Here is a 21,341-nt window from a genome sequence, read left to right as displayed (position 1 = left end):
TGTGCATGGTTTTGTTAATGCCTTCTAATGTGTTGTTTGAAGTGTATCGTGTACATGTTCTGCAATAGAGGCAAACCATTTATGTGCGCTGTTATATGCAGCGTAAAGCCGAGGAATTCCCTTTTTCTCATAACCTGACTTCCAGTTGGCAGTGTTATCCGAGGCGGTTTCGTTCCGTAGTTTTACGTTGATGATGGTTAGAGTGCTGTGCAGGGTTAGAAGTGCACTGCACATAGTTGTTCTTTCCACGGAGCAGAAAAATGCAGTAGGGGGTGGGTTTGATTTCTAGGTTGGATCCTGACGTGTCTTTTGCTGCGGCACTTAACCTCAGTTGATCTGAGAGAGATGGGTTGCGTAACTCTTAAATATGTAGGCCTGCTCTAAGCCCGGTGCAGCTCTGATAATGATGGGATGGGACTTCAGCTTTCATGTCCACTTATCTCTCCCTCTCTGTCTCTCCCTCCCTCCCTCGCTCCTTTCCCTCCTCGTGTGCTGTAGAACCACCAGGGCATCTGCCCCCAGGAGAGTGTGTACTGTGAGAATAAGTGCGGGGCTCGTATGATGCGCAGGCTCCTGGCCCAGCACAGCGTGGCCGAGTGCCCCAAACGCACGCAGCCCTGCAAGTACTGCGGCAAGGAGTTCGTCTTCGACACCATCCAGGTGAGCCCCCCGAAACTGCCCCGCCCGTGGCCTGCCTGGGGGGGCTTCTGCGTAGGCTGGGGGCTGTTCTGCGGCCCTCCGAATGTTTCAATGCTGGGTGATCACGTGCTTCTGGTTTACAGTGCTTTCTGTTCTTCTGTCGACACATCGACTGTAGGTCGACTGCCAGTGATCATTAGGGTTGGGGCTTACTTTGTAGCTGAAAGTGTATGTGCATGTGTGTTTGTTTGTGTGTGCCTGTGTTTGTTTGTGTGTGTGTTTGTTTGTGTGTGTGTCTGTGTCTGTCTCCCTCCCTCCTCCTGTGTGGTCTTCCACACTGCACTCAGAGCAGGGCGCACTACAGATCAGAGGTGTCAGTGTGCAGCAGTAGAGCTCTGTTCTCCGTGGGGCGATAAGGAGGCAGTGTTCCCTCCGCCCTATGAAGGGTGGCATTCAGGCTGCGCAGAGACAGGTGGCGGTAGGCCCGAGCCTGTGTGAACAGTGCCATTCACCACCCCTCTGTGCCAGCCTGGCGCTGTCTGGGCCGGCCGTGCCCCCTGCAGCCACACCTGCGTCCGGACCAGCCCGTATATACAGTACCAGGGCTCTGTGCCACCCTGCCTGCACCCTTTCATTAGACTGGCTCCTTCAGCTGCCTCTGACAGTGGAGCTCTAATCCTTACACACTGCCTTCATTCAGCACTCTGCTGACACCGAGACACTTACTGTGTACTTGCGCACGCTCCTTAAAGCCACAAAAATGGAAACTAAAAACAAAAAGTTCCAATGCCTTTTATGTTACAAGTATAGTACAGTACTTGCAACTGTATCATTTCTCTTCACTTTAGTTGCATAATATGTCTTTTGGAACTTTTGTATTTGGTTTCTTAAATTATTGTAAAAAGCCCTGTTTTTTTATTAGACGCACTGTTTGACACGCTTTATCTGTATTTAATTATCGATTCAAACCAGGGTTGTCCAGTCTGACCTGAAAGGGGCTGGTGTGGATTCCCGTTACCTGATGAGTTGAATAAAACCTGCCATTTTTGAATAAGATTGGGATGGGTCACTGACCACAAAATGAAAATAAAGCAGTTCTTTTCTTGGTTTGGTACTGATGCACAGGTTGATTCATGCGTTTCCCCCCACAGAACCACCAGTACCACTGCCCACGCTTCCCGGTGCAGTGCCCCAACCAGTGCGGCACGCCCAACATCGCCCGCGAGGACCTGGCCGCCCACGTGAAGGACAGCTGCTGCAGCGCTCTGGTGCTCTGTCCCTTTAAGGATGCTGGCTGCAAACACAGGGTGAGCCTCCTTCTCCTCCCTCTATCTCCCATTATCCCCCACCCCCTCTCCCTTTCTCTGTCCCTCTTGCTTTCCTTCGCCTTTAACCTCTGCCTCACTCTCTCCCTCTGTCTTTCTCCTCTATTTCCCCTTATCCCCTTCCCTCTGTCCCAGTCCTTCTCTCCCTCTTTCCAGCCCTACTCCTCCACCCTCTGTCTCTCTCTCTCTCTCACTGTCTCCCTCTTCCCTATCTCACTTTATCCCCCTTCCCCTTCCCCTATCCTCCCTCTGTCCATCTCTTTTCTTCTCCTTTATCCTCTGTATCTCTTTGTCTCTGTCCTCTATCGTTCCTTATCCCCCTTCCCACTCTTTCTCTCCTTCTGTCTCTTCCTTTCCTTCTCCCTCACCCTCTGCCTGTCTTTCTGTGGGGTCTTTCCTCCCCTTTCCTCCTGTCTCTTCCCCCCTCTTCTATTCTCTTTTCCTCTGCCTCTCCCCTTCTGTCTTCCTCCCCCTCTCCCTTTCTTTCGCTCTCTCTTCCTCCCCCGCTCTCCCTCTGTTTAGAAGTATCCCCTGTTTATGTAGCGCTCCGGTGGATCTGTGTACACGCCAGCTTTGCTTTTCCACTTCCTTTACTGTCCTTTGTTTGGTTCCTCCGGAGCATTTATTTTCCATGCGGCCCAAACTGTCCGGAGCCTCCCTGTAATCTGCGTCTGGGACCGCCGCTCCCACGCGGTGCCTGGGAGCCCGGCCCTAACGAGAAGCACACTTCCTGCTGCGGCCGGCGCCCCTCTGCCTTTCATCTCCACTGTAAACCCGGATGTTGCGGAACATGTGTTTTTCGGAGTCGGGCCGTGCGATTCGCACTCTGGGCCCTGGCGTCTTCCTCCCCTCTGTCAAAACAGGGGGATGTGGAGGACGAGCAGAAACGCGAATGCAAGGAACAGACATCCGGACTTTCACCGTCTCGTCCAAGAGAACAAAAGACGGCCAATAGCGCTGGTGTCAAAACGTTCAAATCTCTTAATGAGATGTTCATGGCAGATCAGCACTTTTTTAGCAGATGCCCCCCACAGGGCCCCACAGCGTGATATCAGATGCCCATCACAGGGCCCCACAGCGTGATATCAAATGAACCCCGCAGGGTGAGGCATATTTGGCTCAACCTTTCCCCAAAGACGGTTTTACCTCACAAATGGTTTTCCCTCAAGGATAGTTTTCCCTCAAGCTTAGTTTTTCTTTCTGTCTTTCACTCCAGCACTCCCCACTGGTCTGTCAGTTAGCTGCAGGTCCCCACTGGTCTGCCAGTTAGCCGCAGGTCCCCACTGGTCTGTCTGTTAGCTGCAGGTCCCCACTGGTCTGTCAGTTACCTACAGGTCCCCACTGGTCTGTCAGTTACCTACAGGTCCCCACTGGTCTGTCAGTTAGCTGCTGGTCCCCACTGGTCTGTCAGTTAGCTGCAGGTCCCCACTGGTCTGTCTGTTAGCTGCAGGTCCCCACTGGTCTGTCAGTTACCTACAGGTCCCCACTGGTCTGTCAGTTACCTACAGGTCCCCACTGGTCTGTCCGTTAGCTGCAGGTCCCCACTGGTCTGTCAGTTAGCTGCAGGTCCCCACTGGTCTGTCAGTTAGCTGCAGGTCCCCACTGGTCTGTCAGTTAGCTGCAGGTCCCCACTGGTCTGTCTGTTAGCTGCAGGTCCCCACTGGTCTGTCAGTTACCTACAGGTCCCCACTGGTCTGTCAGTTACCTACAGGTCCCCACTGGTCTGTCCGTTAGCTGCAGGTCCCCACTGGTCTGTCTGTTAGCTGCAGGTCCCCACTGGTCTGTCTGTTAGCTGCAGGTCCCCACTGGTCTGTCTGTTAGCTGCAGGTCCCCACTGGTCTGTCAGTTACCTACAGGTCCCCACTGGTCTGTCAGTTACCTACTGGTCCCCACTGGTCTGTCAGTTAGCTGCAGGTCCCCACTGGTCTGTCTGTTAGCTCCAGGTCCCCACTGGTCTGTCAGTTACCTACAGGTCCCCACTGGTCTCTCAGTTAGCTACAGGTCCCCACTGGTCTGTCTGTTAGCTCCAGGTCCCCACTGGTCTGTCAGTTAGCTGCAGGTCCCCACTGGTCTGTCAGTTAGCCACAGATCCCCACTGGTCTGTCAGTTAGTTGCAGGTCCCCACTGGTCTGTCAGTTAGCTGCAGGTCCTCCTGTTGCTCTGCACATGAAGCGGCTTCCTCCAGCTCATGTCTGTACGAGCCCGACCTTTGAACTGCACAATTGCATCAGGACTGGTGACAAGCAGAGCTGAAGATAAACAACTGAAAGAGCTCAGGTCAGGGGTGGCCAACCCAGGTCCCGGAGAGCCACGGGGTGTGCTAGTTTTTGTTGTTGATCTACACTTAATTGATCAATTGAAGCTGCCAATTTCACAATGCACTAATCTCTCCTGGTTTCTTTGGTATCAGTGAATGTTGTTTTGAAGGTCAAAACAAAAAACAGCAGACCCTGAAGGTGAAAGTGCTTGCTGCATAGCCATTAACTGTATAGCAGCCCAGCAGAGAGTGGGCTAATGCACGCTGTGCTTGGGACCAGTATTCTCAGGTTAAGCATAGGCTCCCATTCAGGCTAGACACTGACAGCGTTTGTCCCTTTTCCCTCCGTCTACGGCAGTGCCCCAAGCTGGCCATCAGCCGCCACCTGGACGACACCACCAAGTCCCACCTGACCATGATGTGCAACCTGGTGACCCGGCAGCGCCAGGAGATCCTGGAGCTCCGCAGGGAGCTGGAGGAGCTGTCCGTCAGCCAGGACGGCGTCCTCATCTGGAAGCTGGCCGACTACTCCCGCCGGCTGCAGGAGTCCAAGCTGCGGAGCAACCACGAGCTCTTCAGCCCGCCCTTCTACTCCCACCGCTACGGGTACCGGCTCCAGGTGTCGGCCTTCCTCAACGGGAACGGCAGCGGCGAGGGCACCCACCTGTCCATCTACATCCGGGTCCTGCCGGGCGAGTACGACAGCCTGCTGGAGTGGCCCTTCTCCTACAAGGTGACCTTCTCCATCCTGGACCAGAGCGACCCCTCCCTGTCCAAGCCCCAACACATCACCGAGACCTTCAACCCCGACCCCAACTGGAAGAACTTCCAGAAGCCCAGCTCCACCGCCCGCAACTCGCTGGACGAGAGCACGCTCGGTTTCGGGTACCCCAAGTTCATCTCCCACGAGGAGATCAAGAAGAGGAACTACGTCCGAGAGAACGCCATCTTCCTCAAGGCCTCCATAGACATCCCCCAGAAGATCATCGCCTGAGCGGGGTGTGCATTGTTCCGTGTTTTGGAGGTCGTAGGGATTGGGGAGGGAGTGCGGGTAGGGTTCAAAACAGGAAAGGACTCTTTCGGCAAAGATTTTGCCTCGGTGTTCTTTTGGATTCCTTGCAGCAGGCCGGTTTCTGGGCGAGTGGGACAGGTTGTGTCAGCTGGCCAGAAAGGGAATTGCTGGCGGTCATTCTCATTTTTGAACCGTTTATTTATTTGGTCAGAAATGCAGACGTGTTTTTAGTCTGTGGGAGAGCAGCAACTTTTAATTTTTTTTCGTTTTTGATCTGCGACAAAAAAGCCTTGGAAATTCAACAGTGCCTAGCAGTTTTATATAAAAGTGTAAAAAAAACCCTATTATCTTCCTCAAACCCTGATCTAAAATGTGATAGGAAGACTGGGTAAAGATGGTGAGATGAGCGAATGTTTGAATTTTGTTGTAAACATCCCACTGCAGAGGACACTGTGTGTTTTGGATGTTTGGGATCGGTTCAGATTGGAGGGAAGCTGGTAGTGTATTTCAGCATGTCCCTTAAGCAGTTCTCCTCCACTGAAGAAAACACAGAAGAGTCCTTTGTGTTTTTAGCTGAGCGGAGGCAGAACTGGCCTTAAGACTGAACTGGCAGAAAAGATGAGAGTATTGTAGGAACTCAGGATATTAGAAGAAAGTAAACACGCACACACCCATAGACACTCAAAAACACAAACATACTCACACACATGCACACAGACACACACACACACACACACACACACACACACAAATACACACAAACATGCAACACAAATCCAGTTGCCTTCTGTTAATGTGCAACTGCCCTATTTCTTGCTTCCCAGAGTTGCAGTGCTCTGCATTTCTGTCCTGCGCACGCATTGCCCCCGATCGGTTTTACATACCAAATCATGTACGTACCTCTCCCCTCTCGCTACACCTTCCTGCCAGAGTCAGAGCGTTTGTATGGTCTGGACTGCAAACTTTTATATAAAAGGTGCTATTGGTCCCAGTATGTCTGTGGAAACGGCACTTCTGGGACCCCTACAGTGGGTCCTCCATGGATACGTTTACTGAAATTAGTTGTAGCTTGTGTAATCTTCTGGGGTGAGGAAGGGTGGTCATTGTACAGAACGGCATCAGCGATTTCACACACCGTCTCATGTGATCACTGTACTTCAGCCATCTGTACTTGTGAAATCCGAGGACATATCCATTGTTCTTATGAGGGCATGGGTGGAGAATGGTGATGAAACCAAACGCTTCGACCCCATGTGGCGTAAGAAATGCCAGAACGTGGGGTTTGGCTTACAGTGTCACAGAGGGGAATTGGGCTGAACCCTAATCCTTGCCAGTCGATCAGGGCTGGGACACTACACGTGGTGCAGGCCTTGATCGTTGTAAGAGGCTGAGTGTGTCTCCACAGAGCAAAGTGCAGGCGGGGACGTTGTTGTAATTGTCACAAATGTCAATCACGAAATGTGAGAGAAGGGCTTCTGGAACGCCTCCCAGCACGACGGAGCAGAGCGTACGGCGTGTGCAATACAGCCGTTAGCACGTTAGCAACCGCAGGAGCAGGACCTGTAAGTCACTACCATTACTGGAAGTTAGTAATATAAATATACAGCTATAATATATATATGTGTATCCTAATGTAAAAATATGAAAGAAGCACATTTCCAGTAGTTTTGAATTATTCTTCAAGAAATTCCTGGATCAATCTTTCGGTAATATCAGCAATTTGCAGTCATTTACAGCAAATTTTGTGGAAAAACTGAAGATTTTTTTGTAGTTTGTAATTTTGCAAGATACCAATCATGGTTTTTACGATACTGTTTTTTGAATATAAAAAGGTGTGGTTTTTACGTAGGAGGTGTAGGGGTGAGAATGAGTTTTACGAACCTTTCAAAGTTTCATCTCTTTTAAAATGTGCATTATTTGATCGTTTGTTTTCCAATATGCTGTCTGTATTATTTTCTTCTCTTAAAAGTATTTATTTTAATGAACTATGACATTGGCTCTTTTTAAGAGCCAGTGCAAATGTTTTAATATGTTGAATGATAATTGCTTGTCAGATTCCTCTTTTGAAAATAAAATATTATTTCTTACATCTGGTCTTCATTGTTGTTAGTCTGCTTCTTGTAGGGAGTTACGCGTCACCATGTGAACAGAAGCAAGCTTCTATTGGACACTATTGGAGTATTGGGTTATACTGCTTAGTATTTACTGGAGAGATTCAAGATCGCCGCCTCAGTCAAGGGCAAGTGCGCCTCACAGGGACCTTGTATCTACTTCCCTGCATATTTTATTTTTATTTCTTTATTTATTTTTATTTATTTGTCATTTCTACTGGTTGTTGCATTTTGATCAATCTGCAAACAAATAAAAAATACAATATACATGACTTTAAACATACAGGTGCAACTCAATCGCATGTTGGTATTCAGCAGTCAAGCATACCAAGATATATTAAAGCCTTTACAATGATTAAAGGAAGTAAATGCATAATAGAAAATTGAGCTATAATACATAAGTCTTATGCCCCCATAGAAACATTTTATTTCAAAGTTTTTCCCACAATACTGGCAATAAAAGAGCCTCCTCTCCACATATCCCTTTCCTCCCCACAGTATATTTACAGACCAATGTGGAAAAGTACAACAGCTTACTTGAAGCATAATTATAGGAACTTTAATTATACTTCATGTGTTCTGAAGTAAAAAATCGTATACTTCAGGTATACTGCCGCATAAATGTTTTTTGTGTATTGTTGATGACATTCACTGCCAAAATAACCTCTGAACATTTATGGGGACTATGTTTGAACAAGTGAGAGCACTGCTGTTTTTGAAAATGGGAGGACACTCGTGTTTTTCAGCCGTGCCCTGTATGTTGATTGCAAATGTTTTCCCCAATTAATATTCTAGAGATGGGATTATCTTAATTTGAACGAATGAGCACAAATCAATAATCATTTCACAAAGGTAATGCATATATTGTCCATTTACTTTCAGGGGCACAATGTACTCTGAAGTACAGTATATCGATTTAGGTTAAAGCTTCCCCCCCCCAATAGCACATAAAAAAACCATCTATGCTGTGCCCTTTCTGTGCCTTTCTTTACTCTCGGTTTTATTTGGGCTAATCGGCCAACTCCAACTCCGCCTTATTGTGAAGAACGTTTACCCTTTGCTTTTGCGACAGCCATTTTGTCTGTTTCGTCTAGCTTTGAGCAAACGAAAAAAGAAGAAGACAATAACAGTCATTGTGACGAGTGTCGCGGGGGAGAGCTCAGAAAGGCTGTTTGTGCTTAACATATTTTTGTCACATCTACGTCACTGGGCGCTCGCATGTCATTCGGCATGAATTCGACATGAATTTGATTTACGGTCAGCACAGGAGGCCAAACAGAGGAGGCGCATTCAGGCCCTCAGTGCCATTCCAGAACCTTCTCTGGGATCGTGAGAATGCGGCCGATTCTCGTTTAAGTCTAAATTCTCGACAGAAGTGCTCCTTTGAGAGTTTTGTAGCCACACGATCTACAGGCTGTCTGTCATTGCCAGACCCCATTTCACACGTTATCACAGAGCAGTCTGTATCTCGCCTCTAGTTAAATTATCATTATAATCTCTGAATATTTTCATTATTATATTTGGCTTGGCAGACACCTTTGCAAAGGCAGAAAATACAGTAAATTCATGAAGCGGGATATTTACTGAAAGCAGTTCAGGGTAAGTGCAACAGCTAAAGTGCCCCTGTGGGGATTTCAGGCTCAGTTGCTGAATCTTCACACCCTGGTGTTGCCCTCACATTTTTACAACTCACACTTCCTGTTGAACAAATGAACTCACCATTCACCTCAGGACATGTCCCGTTTTTAAAGCCGTGTCAAGCGCTTGGCAGCCTCTCCAAGTGGCTTGCCTCCTCATTATGCTCAGTTAACAACAATGCGCCTAAACTGGTTATTGAGAGGGATCGGTATCCAAGAGACCATAAGAGTGCCTTTGTGCGGCACTAAATACATGTCTGATAATGACCTGTCTGCCTAACCCCTTAATCCACATTTTCACCGCCAGGCACACTAGTGCCTCTCAAAACTGCCACAGGGTGTCCTGTTACTCATCCCTCAATCAATCAGATGAAGCATTTGATTTCACTTTGTTCAACTGAGCTGCTGATTTTGGTCAGTATCGGCTGCTGAATTTAAGGTGAAAGCATAAACCAGCAGACCCAACAGTTCTCCAAGACTGGGGTTGACTGCCACTGCACTACAAGCTGCTCTGACTGCTGATAGCTTGACCCAAGGGGCATGAAGGATTGGGGAATGGAGTGGACCTTTGGACGTGTGATACTGGGTGATGTTTGATTTTTTACTGCTTTTTCATCACGCGCCAGTGGAGAGGGTGGGGGAGGTGGAGACTGGGAGCCTTCAGCTGCCTGAAAGCTGTGCATTGATCCGCAGAGCAGCAGATCTACGTCCTCCCTATCAACAGACAAAAGCAGGAGCCAGGAGGCACTGGCCCGAAGCTAGAGGTCAGGGCCTTCAAGTGACCCGTTGACATCTGTGGAGAGCAGGAAGGATCAATGCACAGGCCGGGGTGTGTTTCATGAAACTCGCCGAGGATCGTGCGTTACGGGACTCCAGGACGAGTGTGTGTAACGAGACTCGAGGGATCGATTGTGTGTGTTTTATGGGACTCCGAGAACAGTGCGTTTGACGGCACACAAGGGAGGAGTGTGTCTTATGGGAAGATTGTGTAATGAAGAGGTGTCCAGTCTTTTCCAAAAGGGGTAAATGTAAGAGCAGGCTTTTGTTTTAGCCCCGTTTAATGACATGATTCTACTTACCGAGGTCTTGATTGACCATGATTTGATAATTAGTTGAATCGGGTCTTATAGTGCTGAGCTAAAACAAAACCCCACTCCCACTCTCTGGATTTCAGATATGATTGGACACTGTTAATGTGGTGGATTCTGTGGCTTCAGGACTCATCTCACCCAGCAGTAAGGAAACCGTGATGGGGAAATGAAACTGTCCTAGTAGCAAACCTTTCAGTGTGGCCTATCTGTGTATATAAAATAAGCATATTAATCAGTCAATAATGTAAATATTTAACATATTTAACATATTTTAACCTTAAATATAACATTTGTCATGCAGGACATGACACATTTGGCATTAACAGGGCAAACACACCCACTCCCAGTGTAATAAAGGAGCTCAGCTGAGTCAGAATGGCATAGCCACGATGCCGGATGCAGTGATTAAGATATCAAAATCTATTTTACATAATTTTAATGCTTCCAACAATGGAGGGATAAAAAACAGGGTCAAACTTTAAAATAAGGTTCCATGAATTGGTACAAACTAATGCAGTTGTTAACTAACTACTAATGAGATGTTAATCTGTACATCTCTGTTAATGTATTTGTACATCATTAATTCATGTTAACAACTACATTAGTTATCGCCAATTCATATTGGAATGCAAAAGTCAGTTCATATATTTGTTATTGGTTAACTAATTATAAGTTCACGTGCACACCCCTATAGCTGGGATCTCTTCCCATTGGGGAGTTTTTTCTCACCACTGTTTGAGGGTTTTTCTCCTAATAGGGAGTCATTTTCTTCATATGCTGTTTGGGGGCTTAGGGCTGATATTTCACATTTTTACTTCCCTTCTGTTTACTATGTAAAGCATTTTTGTGACAGTCTACTGTGAAGAGCACTATACAAATGAAATGTAATTTAATGTACTTGAATGTTAACAACTACATTCATTAAGTGCGACCAAAAACAAATATTGAAATAACATGAAGTCCTCTGTCCATCATCAGAATTCATATTCTTATTTGTCCGTTCACAAAGCAAAAGGGCTGACTCAGGTTTCTCTTTCTAGGCATTGTTTGAGTTTGCTTTGGCTCATGTTTCTCAGCCAAAAGTGCTAGGTGAAGCTAAACATTTCCATTTACCGTTGAGCTGTAATTGGCAGGGGTGATATCTTTTTACGGTGCCACTGCCACACAACTCATTTGATCAAGTTCTACTTGGTCTATCTTTAAAAAGAAAAAGTGTTTTAAAGGTATATTGTAATGGAGTTATAGTTTCCCACCTCCTGTATGGTGAATATGGTGTATACATTGAGAGTTTTGTCTTACAGAAACACACTTTTCTAGTCGGCCACATGATTCTGGCCCCCACGGCAGACATATGTAAACGGAGAGCGCACACACACGCTCACACACAAACAGACAGCCAGGCTCTTGTCACACAACATGAAAAGCACGCTGGGATGAGCCTGTCACAACACGATCTTCCTGGCCCTTGCCATGAACTCTTGGAAAGATTATACATTAGTGAACATATTTGTACACTCCTTTTTATCCGCAGCTTAAAGTCTCTGGAGCCATTTCTTCTGCGGCTTTAAATGTCTCTCAAAGCTGTAGCAGGCCCCACCCTAACAGAAATCTTGGCCGTTTTCATTTGCACAGTATTTTGCATAGCCAGCCCACTGCCGTGATGTGCTCTATGGGTGGGGCGTTTAAATATCATCTGGCTTCAAGCCTGTCCTTGAATTTCTCTCTGTGGTTTTCCTCCCCACTATCGGTGGTCTGCGTTATTTCTGCACTCTCTGAAGTGTGGCGTTTGTCTGTCATTTACAGTCTTTCACGATTCTATCTTTAGCATACAGTTATACCCCATATTATGAGCCCGATACTGAATGTCTGCGTATGGCAGATGCATGTGTTGTATGTGCCCCCTAAGGTTTGCTAAAGAAATGTTTGTCTTCCACAGTAATGCAAATTCACACACACACACACACACACACACACACACACACACACACACTCACACAAAAATAAATCCCAAATTATGTTGTAATATATCGGCTATTTTCACTGTCATACAATCAATGACAGTTTATGCATTCACTGTTTAATCAGCAAAAACAAGTGCACTGGGGTTTTCAATATATACACAATATATTGGGGTTATTTCAATATATGTCATTTACTAGTTTATTTACTATGTTTTACATTTTATTGCTGATACATTTTAAATGTGTGGTTCACTGTCTGGCAACTTATTGTTTTTTAATTAAGGCTCTATCTCATTACACGCACTGTCACCCTGGAGTGTGTACGTTACAAACTCCACAAAGTAAATTACATTTCAGTTAATCTTATTACACCCTCTGTCATACATTCCAGAACATCCAGATTAGAAATCCAGGATTATAGTTCTGTCCTTACATAATCACCATCAGGTAGATCCTCACAATTTCCAGATCAGCAGCATTATATTACCCAGTGGTCCTTGAATTCATTCCTCTCCTTTCGGTGGGGTCAACCTATGGAATGGTTTGGATTTGGAACTCCAAAAGAGCACTAATATTGTACAATTTAAGAGGTTGTATAAAAACATCATTCTCAATGGTTATAGTGTGGAGGAAAGAGGATTGTTTTTAATTTAGTATTATATCTTTTTTTGTGAACAATACAGTGATCAGAGAGTCTTCACGCTTGTAACATACACCAACGTGAATGCGGGTTATATATGTAAATATGTATGTATAGTATATGCATGTATATGTGATGTATGTATGCATGCATGAATGCATGTTGGCATGTGTGTATGTGTATGAATGTATGTATGTATGTATGTATGTATGTATGTATATATAAATATATGAGAATATTCAAATAGGTGTGTATATGTAGGTATAAATAAATTATATATAGCTATCATAATATATAGTAAGCATACAGCGCATTTGGAATTGATTATTGAAATTATGATTAATGAAATAAGGGGGTAGGAGTAAATAAGTATTTACTTCTTCCTACTCCTTTTTGGACACGGGATGAGAAATGATCGCACTTTTATTTATTTTGTTTTTTTTATTTTTTATTTTTCATTAAATATAGTTTGTGGCCTTCATTATGTTTTATTTTGTTTTAATATATGTAAGTTCAAAATAAAGATTATCAAATCAAATCAAATCAAGGCCTCCTAAAATAAAATGAATTGTGGTAGAGGACCTCCACCCCCATCTCAATAAAATGGTTAACTTTCTCAGTTAGATGGTTAACCATTATCTCATTATCTGAAACAAAGAACAGGCTGGCTATTGAACACACTGGTACACGGTAGCATTGCTGAAATTTTATAGATCATTACTGTATATCATGGCTCTATAGAGGATATGCAGCTATTGAGTAAAATATCAATATTTATTTAGTACAAATGTCACAGCATTGCCAAAGGGTATGTAAATCAGATATGGTTTATTTTATCTGTAAATCTTCAAATGGGAAAAAAAAAACATTTTTTTGCTGAGAAGCTCCTGGATCTACATCACAGACTCTACTTTCGGAAGCCCTTTCTCTGTACCTGAACTGGTACTGTATATAGGAATATGAACATATTATAATGTATCTGGGCATAGTACCAAGACCTGGCTACATTGTGGTGTGTGTGTGTGTGTGTGTGTGTGCGCCTGCGTGTTTGAAGAGTAAGAAGATACTGTATGTGTCTCTGACAGAATGCTGACAGAATTAATGTTGTTGAATAAAAAGAGAAAAAAAAGGATGGATAGGGTCCTGGCAATGATAGTCCAGATGGCTTGTATCCCACAGTTCTCCTGCATGTATACAGCAGTGTGAGCATCATAACTCAGCATCTGCTTTGAATCCTGCACATGTGTCTGCCTGTGACCACGTTGTATTTCAACTGCAAATGGCAAATCCACCCAGGATAAATTTTACTAATGTTTAGTTCAAACTTTGTTCATTTTGAATAATTAAAATCAGTAATCTCGCACTCAGAGAGATGGAGAGACACACTCACTGAACATGGCGGGGGGCAGCTTGCTGGCCTTGCTCAGTGTAATGTGACTTTTCAGGTTTCTAAGTCAGCTGATTCACAACATCTGACTAAGGGTAAAAACACCTGACCGGGAAAGGAGAGACTGTGAACAAACATCTTTCAGCCACAGTGGTTTCTATCTGGCCCAGCCTTGGCCTGCAGTAAAGGAATTTCACCAGTTGAAAGTGGCCATTGTGTTGCTGTTATTTTGCCATGGCCAGGCACCGATGATGCAAAGCTAACTGCCAAAGTGGCTGTCTGACGAGTATAAATAGATGCCACTTCACAAGAGGTGGTGAATATTTTATTCTTGTCTTCTCTTTTCCCACATATAACATATTTTGAAGGACACCAAGAGTTATTTGTTCAAGAGAATGCAGCCCAAGCTGTGTTTTGTCTCAATACCATTTTGCAGCCTTCAGTGTTTGTCCCTGGTTCATCTGACTGCACAATTTTCACTTTCTCACCATTTCCAAATGAAGTAAAATGATGTTAATCATGGTGTATGATAATTACAATATCAGAAAAACAGAAGTCTTACTACAGGAACAGAGTTTTAATGTTGTACGTACATGGCTTTACCCTATTTAATTGAGCTGGGAATGAAATTCATTACTTTTCATACTTTTCATGCACAGAGAGCTGTAGTCATATCTGAACAGCTTTTTTAGATACTGTGATTTTCATTAGAAACCTTGGTTAAAAAGTTCCAGTCACATCCCTGGTCTGTTTAACTGTTCACACAGTTTGAAAGTACAAAAAAAAAGCTTCGCTCTGACTCCAATGCCAGCTTTGAGCCTGGGCATCACCCAGCCAGTCAGAAAACCAATATCCATCCTCATCAATCTCAGTCAACTGTCTATTTACTGGATACTATTTCTGTCTCTCCAGTCAACAGGGATCCCTGTGAAGTCCACAGAAGTGTGTTTTATATTCTTGTGCTGCCAGCCATTGTATCACATAAAAGAGGCTTTTGGATTTTACAACTGTTTTCAAGATTTACAAGCAAACTGTAAAATCCTCCTTTGCAACATAAGAAAACTGACACTCCTGCCACAATGAACAACCAAATGCATGAAATTAAAACAGTTAAAACACTGTGGTACAGAGACGCTTTAATCATCTTAAAAAAAGACATTCACGGGTTTATGAGATAGAATTTGCACAGTTCCTTCAGAGAATGGCAGCAGCAGTAATATCACTCCAGTCTTCTGGCATAGTACCTGTTTATATGAGCCTCACTCAAAACAGCAAAAAACATGTTCGAAAAAAAAATTAACAACAGGTTTTTTTAATTACAGTTATATTACAGTAATTATCTTTTGCTTTATGTGCTGTTATACATACGGTAAGTTATACGGCATTACTGCACTGTATTACAATGCAAGCCAGAAGTATTCACCATACAGTACACTCTTACCTGGCTCTTTTCTGTTAGCTGTTTTCTATTAAAATAGGTCATAGAAATTATAGCTGTTGTAATTTTCCAGAATGGTTTTGCACAGTAATGTCTAATCATAAATATGCCTGTTGTTCATTGCTGCCCCTACAGTACATGTGGCTAGTTAGCATATAGGATGGCTAACTAAAACAAGAATACAAAAGATCTTTCAATGGTCATTTTAACCCCCCATACACCTAACTCCATTCAGTTAAGGGCTAATCACAAGTGGCTATATTTTAACTTTCACAGAAATGTCTGCCTTTTTTCCTACATTGAATGTTCTTTCTGCTTATGACACCGTACAGTGTCGGGACGATACAGAAACTGGGGATGACAGTGAAAGCATTTACATGCTTAAGAGCAAAGCTGCCATTGTTTTCTGTAACAGTTACAGGTCGTCTGTAAATGCTCCCTTATGTGTCTGCCTCCCCCCACTGAAAATCAGCATGCGCTGCCACTGGAAGTTCCCAGTGCTGAATCGACTTTCAGTTAACTGGCAGTTTTTTTAATGGTCATTGAGACCTTGACCCCATGCTAATCCACAGGGGCAGGGCATTCATAGTGCCAAAGCTAGCCAAGTCAGACACAGCTGACTGAAAGTGGGTGCCTTACTGACACCGTATAACAATAGGCTTTGTGCCATCATGACAGTTTGAGCATAGATAAATAATTGTCTTTGTTAAAATGTCCTTTATTATGTCTGATTTAGCTGAACAGAGTATTAATTAGAGACTACTCTATTTCTGTTTGAAGATGTTTTAGATTGAAAAAATCTCAGAAAAACAGTGAAATATATAATACGAGCCTTATGTCCAAAAAGTGGGAAAATGCTCAAATTTTACATATGTATAGATGGATGGAAAATCATCTTTCTTCAATAACTATGGTGAAAACTGAAATGTGCAAGTGGAGCTACATCCATATGACTACACTCTTAAGTCAAAAACTGTGAAAAACAAAATGGAATTAAGCCTGGAGATGACCATTGCAGTACATGGTTTTTGTTTTTCCTTAATCATTTCTGTGTGGATTTTGTGTGTGGAGTCATTGTCCAGCTGGAAAATCTATCTAGGACCAAGACTCAGCTTCCTTAGTATAAGCAGAAGGTTCAATTTTGGTCTCATCTCAGTGGACCATAGCACTCTCTTCCAGGCATAATTCCAATGAGGTTTGGCAAAATCAAGATGCTTGGTGTTGTTTACTGTAAGGGCTGTCTCCGTGCCACCTTTCCAAAGAGTTTGCTGGTATGGAGGTGCCATTGCATGTTTTTTTAGACTTGACCCAATCTCTGCAATTCTTAAACTGCAATCCTCGGGTTACTTATGGCCTCCCTTGAATGGCCTCACATGGATATTAAAAATCAAATGGGTCTGTTGACCCCAGTGTCCCTTTCCAATTCACCACAGCCTGCACAGTCTAACCAGCCCTCATGCCAACTACTATACACACAGTGTCACATTTCAGTGTAAACACGGAGTGAATGGCAGGTGTTATGAGGCCAGCGTGAGGTTCAGACAGAACATTACGCTGTGCTATATATAAAAAAATATTTTCTGAGTCATTTCATTTTCCTTGGTCAGCACTAAGACGGAGGCCCAACAGAAAGCCAAAGAGCTCCTTGGCCTCTGCCCTGGCTTTACAGTGTTTCTCCACTTCTGTGCCCATTTGCCCATTAACAACCCTGTTTATCTTCCTCAATCAGGCTATAAATCCTGACTGCCTGTTTCTAATTAAGATTGGCCAGCACATTTTTGATTTCCAGCCCATCCAAATCAGATTTTTTACAAAGGGCTTTAGAACTGTGGCATTGGCTCTCTTTGTCCGGAGCAGCAGACTGCGACTGGAGTTTAATCTGGGAGCAGTGATTATGGCTAATTCTCTCCGCTGTACAAATATACTGTGTTATGAGGAGGGCGCTTTCATTACTGATATACTATATAAGATGGCTGCTCCCATTAAAGGGCATGGTTGAGGCTTTTGTTGTCCTGTGTGTCTGTGTGTGTGCATGTGTGTGTGTATGTGTGTGTTAGGGGATTTCTGGCATTATTCTCAGTTGAAAGCTGTACTAAATAAAGTTGTGCTGAGAATTGTGTATACGCCACAGAATTGTGGTTTGCCTCAAGGGAGCCTGCTAGAGACTTTGAACTATCCATCGTCCTAGCCTAATGCATCCTGTTCCAGAGGATATAAAGAACACTGGAAAACCCCTACGTTGGGGAAAAAAGGAGGACCTCGTCGTTCAAAGCCTTGTGTTTTGATACTTTTTTAAGGTCTAGACTGGTGAGTTCTAAATTTTTGAGTTGTGCCCGTGTTTGAGGGTTGACCAGAGAGTCCTCCTTCACCTTGACCTGCTGTTCTACAGGGCTCCGTGCACTGTGAGTTTCAGCCTGTTATCAATGATGTCACTGCACTGATCTACAGGGTCTGGCCAGTATGTGTGATGTGTGCTGGTGGGCATGCTTGTGTGTGCGTTCACAGGCGTGTTTGTATTTGTTTGTGTGAATATTTCTGTGCATGACAATGTATGTAGTTGCGTTTTTATGCATGTGTAACTCAACTGGTCTGCGTGGGTACACTATGCGCATACAAATGTGTGTGCTCAAGTGAGTATTTTGTGATTGTTGTACAAAAGGAACATGGGCTGGGTCTGTCACCCTTAAATGAAAGCAAGCATTCACTTCTTACTTAGAGTACTTTGTATCTAGAACAGGAAGTCTTGTTGGTAGCTTGGCTTGAGTGCTGTTAAGTCCTCTCCCACGATTTTAGTGCCTACGTCCTCAGTATCCAAGCATGTTACCCAAACGCACATCACATCCCAAAACTGGTCTGATGTCAAATTATAAAAAGAACAGGAGCAGTAGCAGCAAATAATGACCCTGCATTTCATTAAAAAACCTCTTTGAAAATCTTCACTCCCAGGATATTTTGTCAGAATCACACTCCTTTTAGTTTGTGGGAGAAGGGAATAAGAAAGGCGATCCTGATGGAGGGGCAGGTTTTGGCTGTCTCAGCAGCATGGCTGTGCTTTTGCGGGGTGGGGGAATTAGACGGGTTTACCTGAGAGCGGAGACAGTGAATGATATCTCCCACTCCACACAGTAGGGAGATCAGACCTCTGTCTGTAACGGTAATAGCGCTATCAGGGAAACGGCAGCGATGGATTAGCGAGGTAAGGCACCTCTCTTCAAACTCTTTTCCACCTGCTGCTCGCACGCCTCCCATCTCCCATAGTCAGGACACGTTGGGATATCCTGCAATGGCAAAGGGGCGGGGGGGGGGGGGGGACTACACAGCTGGATCATGGGATTATAGGGTCTTTCTGAGTTCAGCCAGAGTGGAGCCTGTAGATGGGTGCTGCTAGCGAAGCAACAGTCTTATATTAGCCGTGACATCCCGTAGTTCTGCCGATGGTTTACCATGTGTACAGTGCTTTGGTGAACAGCTACCGTAAATTGCCCCATTTGGTTTGCTGTATGGTTACGGCGGCCACAGAAGTAATATTTGTGAAAACAATGCTGCCAACCCCATGTTGAGCTGTGTCTGTCTTACATGGACTCGAGTATGAGAACATGGAAAAAGAGAGAGAGTGTGTTTTTATAGGCTCGGGGCATGCACATAGACAGACTGTAAAAATTCACATAACGTATAAAACACAAGAGCTCAGCCATTTTGCAATGACCGTATTCACACCAATTGTAAATATTGTGTGTGTGTGTGTGTGCGCATGTGCGTGTGTTGGAGTCAATTCCATTCAATAACATTCAATTTATTAATTTCAAAAATCCCGAAATATCTATTGATGAGGTTTCATTGAATTTCAATGAATTTCCTGAATTGACCCCCCAGCTCTGTTGTTCTCTGGTGCGTGGCTCAGTATTAGAGGCCACTGGCTCACATGCCATCCTGCACAAAAACACACTCACATACAGACCTTTAAATAACTGCTTTGTCCATGTCAAACATTAGCGGGTTGGGAGGAGGAGAGCAGGTGAGCAGATAGGAGTGCTGTTCAGATAGAAGCATTGGAAGGAACAGGAAAAGCACACAGCCCTGATCCAATTAACCCCCACCACATCACTGACACTGACAGATGTGTGTTTCTCCTGCAGCCCTCCCCGAATGCTGGTGGAAACAGCTGCTGCAGAAATGGGGGGGTCGGTACGACTGTCCGTCCTGAAGAACATGCCTCAGCCGTGCCTCACCACCAGCCTCCCGCTCAAGTGCTCTTTTCCCATGACCCTCCACACGGCTGGCTTTCATTACCTCTCAGGCCATACATGTCCTGTGGTAGTGGTGTTGGGACCAAACCAGGTATCTGTCTCTCTCTATCTCTCTCTCTCTCTCTCTCTCTCTCTCTCTCACACACACACTCAGAGCATCAAAAACAGTAAGGCATCAAGAATTGGCTAGCCTCCAGAGAGACTGTTACTCCCAAAAACTGGCCATACAAGCAGGCTGCGCTTGATGGAAGTGACGGAATGATAGGGAGCGATAAAGCGTGTAATTACAGCAGCAGTCTGTTCCTGTCGGCGATACCGAAATGCTCTAATTAACAGGGAGCAAAAGCGGGGGGAAGAACGTGAGCCGTTCTACCTCACGTTTCTCCATTTATTAAAAAATATATATATTTCTTTGATGGCTTCTGCTGAATCTGTGTGTGCTCCTCCGCTGACTTCTCCCTGTCAGCTCTGACCCCCCCCCCCCCCCGTGGCCTCTTCCTCTTCCTCTCCTTTCCAAATTGGCAACTGCAGCTGAGCTGAGCACCAGATAATGATAATCTCCTTTTTTTCAGGTACATTTCTTTCTGTGCTCTCTGTGAAGCGAGGACCAGGATATAGTGGACAGGAGACCATAATACCTATAGTGGCAAACGCACACGCCCACACACACACACACACACACACACATGCACACGCACACACACACGCACACACACACACACTCACACACACACACACACACACTCACACACACACAAACACACACACACACACACGCACACGCCCACACACACACACACACACACACATGCACACGCACACACACACACACACACACACTCACACACACACAAACACACACACACACACACTCACACACACACACACACACACACACACTCTCTCTTTCTTTCTCTCTCTCCCTCTCTTAGCATGTCCATTACGATTCTCAGAGAATGCATTCCTCCTTCACAAAATGATCACCCACAAATAGCATGTGTATTGTGCCATTTGGTTGCTTTGGTTTTGAGTCAGCCACAGTTTGGGGCATGTTAAGAAGGACATGGTAAGAAGGAGAACATGGCTTTATCTCAGTTGATTGGCATGTTGCTGACACTGTGCATGTGCACAGGGATGAAGTCATGTGACAGTGATTGGTAAGGAAAGGATTATGCTCTGCTGTTGCTCCACCAGCTGCAGCAATGTAGTAACTTTTAAAACAAATCATCAGAAAATCCATGTTGTTGTTGGCTCTTGATGTGTGTAATTCAAGACAGGGTTTCAAAGAGTGTGTTTATCTTCCTTGGGAAAATAAAAGTGTAAATGTTTAACATCAGAGGAAAGAAAAAGAATTCTGCAGTTATTGCATACTGTTATGCCATTTGCTCTCTGGCTTTTTGAAAGCTTAAAAGGGCACAGAAATGACAACATACGCTTTGTTTGGGACATTTAAATTTTAAAACAATAGCGCACATGGTGCCTTCATTTATTTTATAGGCTACTCTCACCATTCCCACTATAGATAAAACAATTCAACAACAGCAATCAATAAAAAGTGAACCGCGTGACCTTTCATGGGAGATCTCATTCTTAAGC

The 21,341-nt window shown here is 44.6% G+C and overlaps 1 protein-coding gene across 1 annotated transcript in view; it reads left to right on the top strand.

Moving 5' to 3' along the window:
* The window catches only part of traf4b (tnf receptor-associated factor 4b), a 37,508-nt gene extending 30,186 nt beyond the window's left edge, over nt 1-7,322 (top strand). The window contains exons 5-7 of the mRNA XM_061248596.1: nt 499-660; nt 1,791-1,946; nt 4,580-7,322. Coding sequence (XP_061104580.1) covers nt 499-660; nt 1,791-1,946; nt 4,580-5,215 — 954 coding nt within the window. The 3' untranslated portion in view covers nt 5,216-7,322. The remainder of the gene's footprint in view (nt 1-498; nt 661-1,790; nt 1,947-4,579) is intronic.
* The last annotated feature ends 14,019 nt before the right edge of the window (nt 7,323-21,341 follow it).

This window comes from Conger conger, chromosome 7, assembly GCF_963514075.1.
Source record: "Conger conger chromosome 7, fConCon1.1, whole genome shotgun sequence".
In the NCBI taxonomy this organism is placed as follows: domain Eukaryota; kingdom Metazoa; phylum Chordata; class Actinopteri; order Anguilliformes; family Congridae; genus Conger; species Conger conger.
This window is presented reverse-complemented; position numbering and strand designations above follow the sequence as displayed.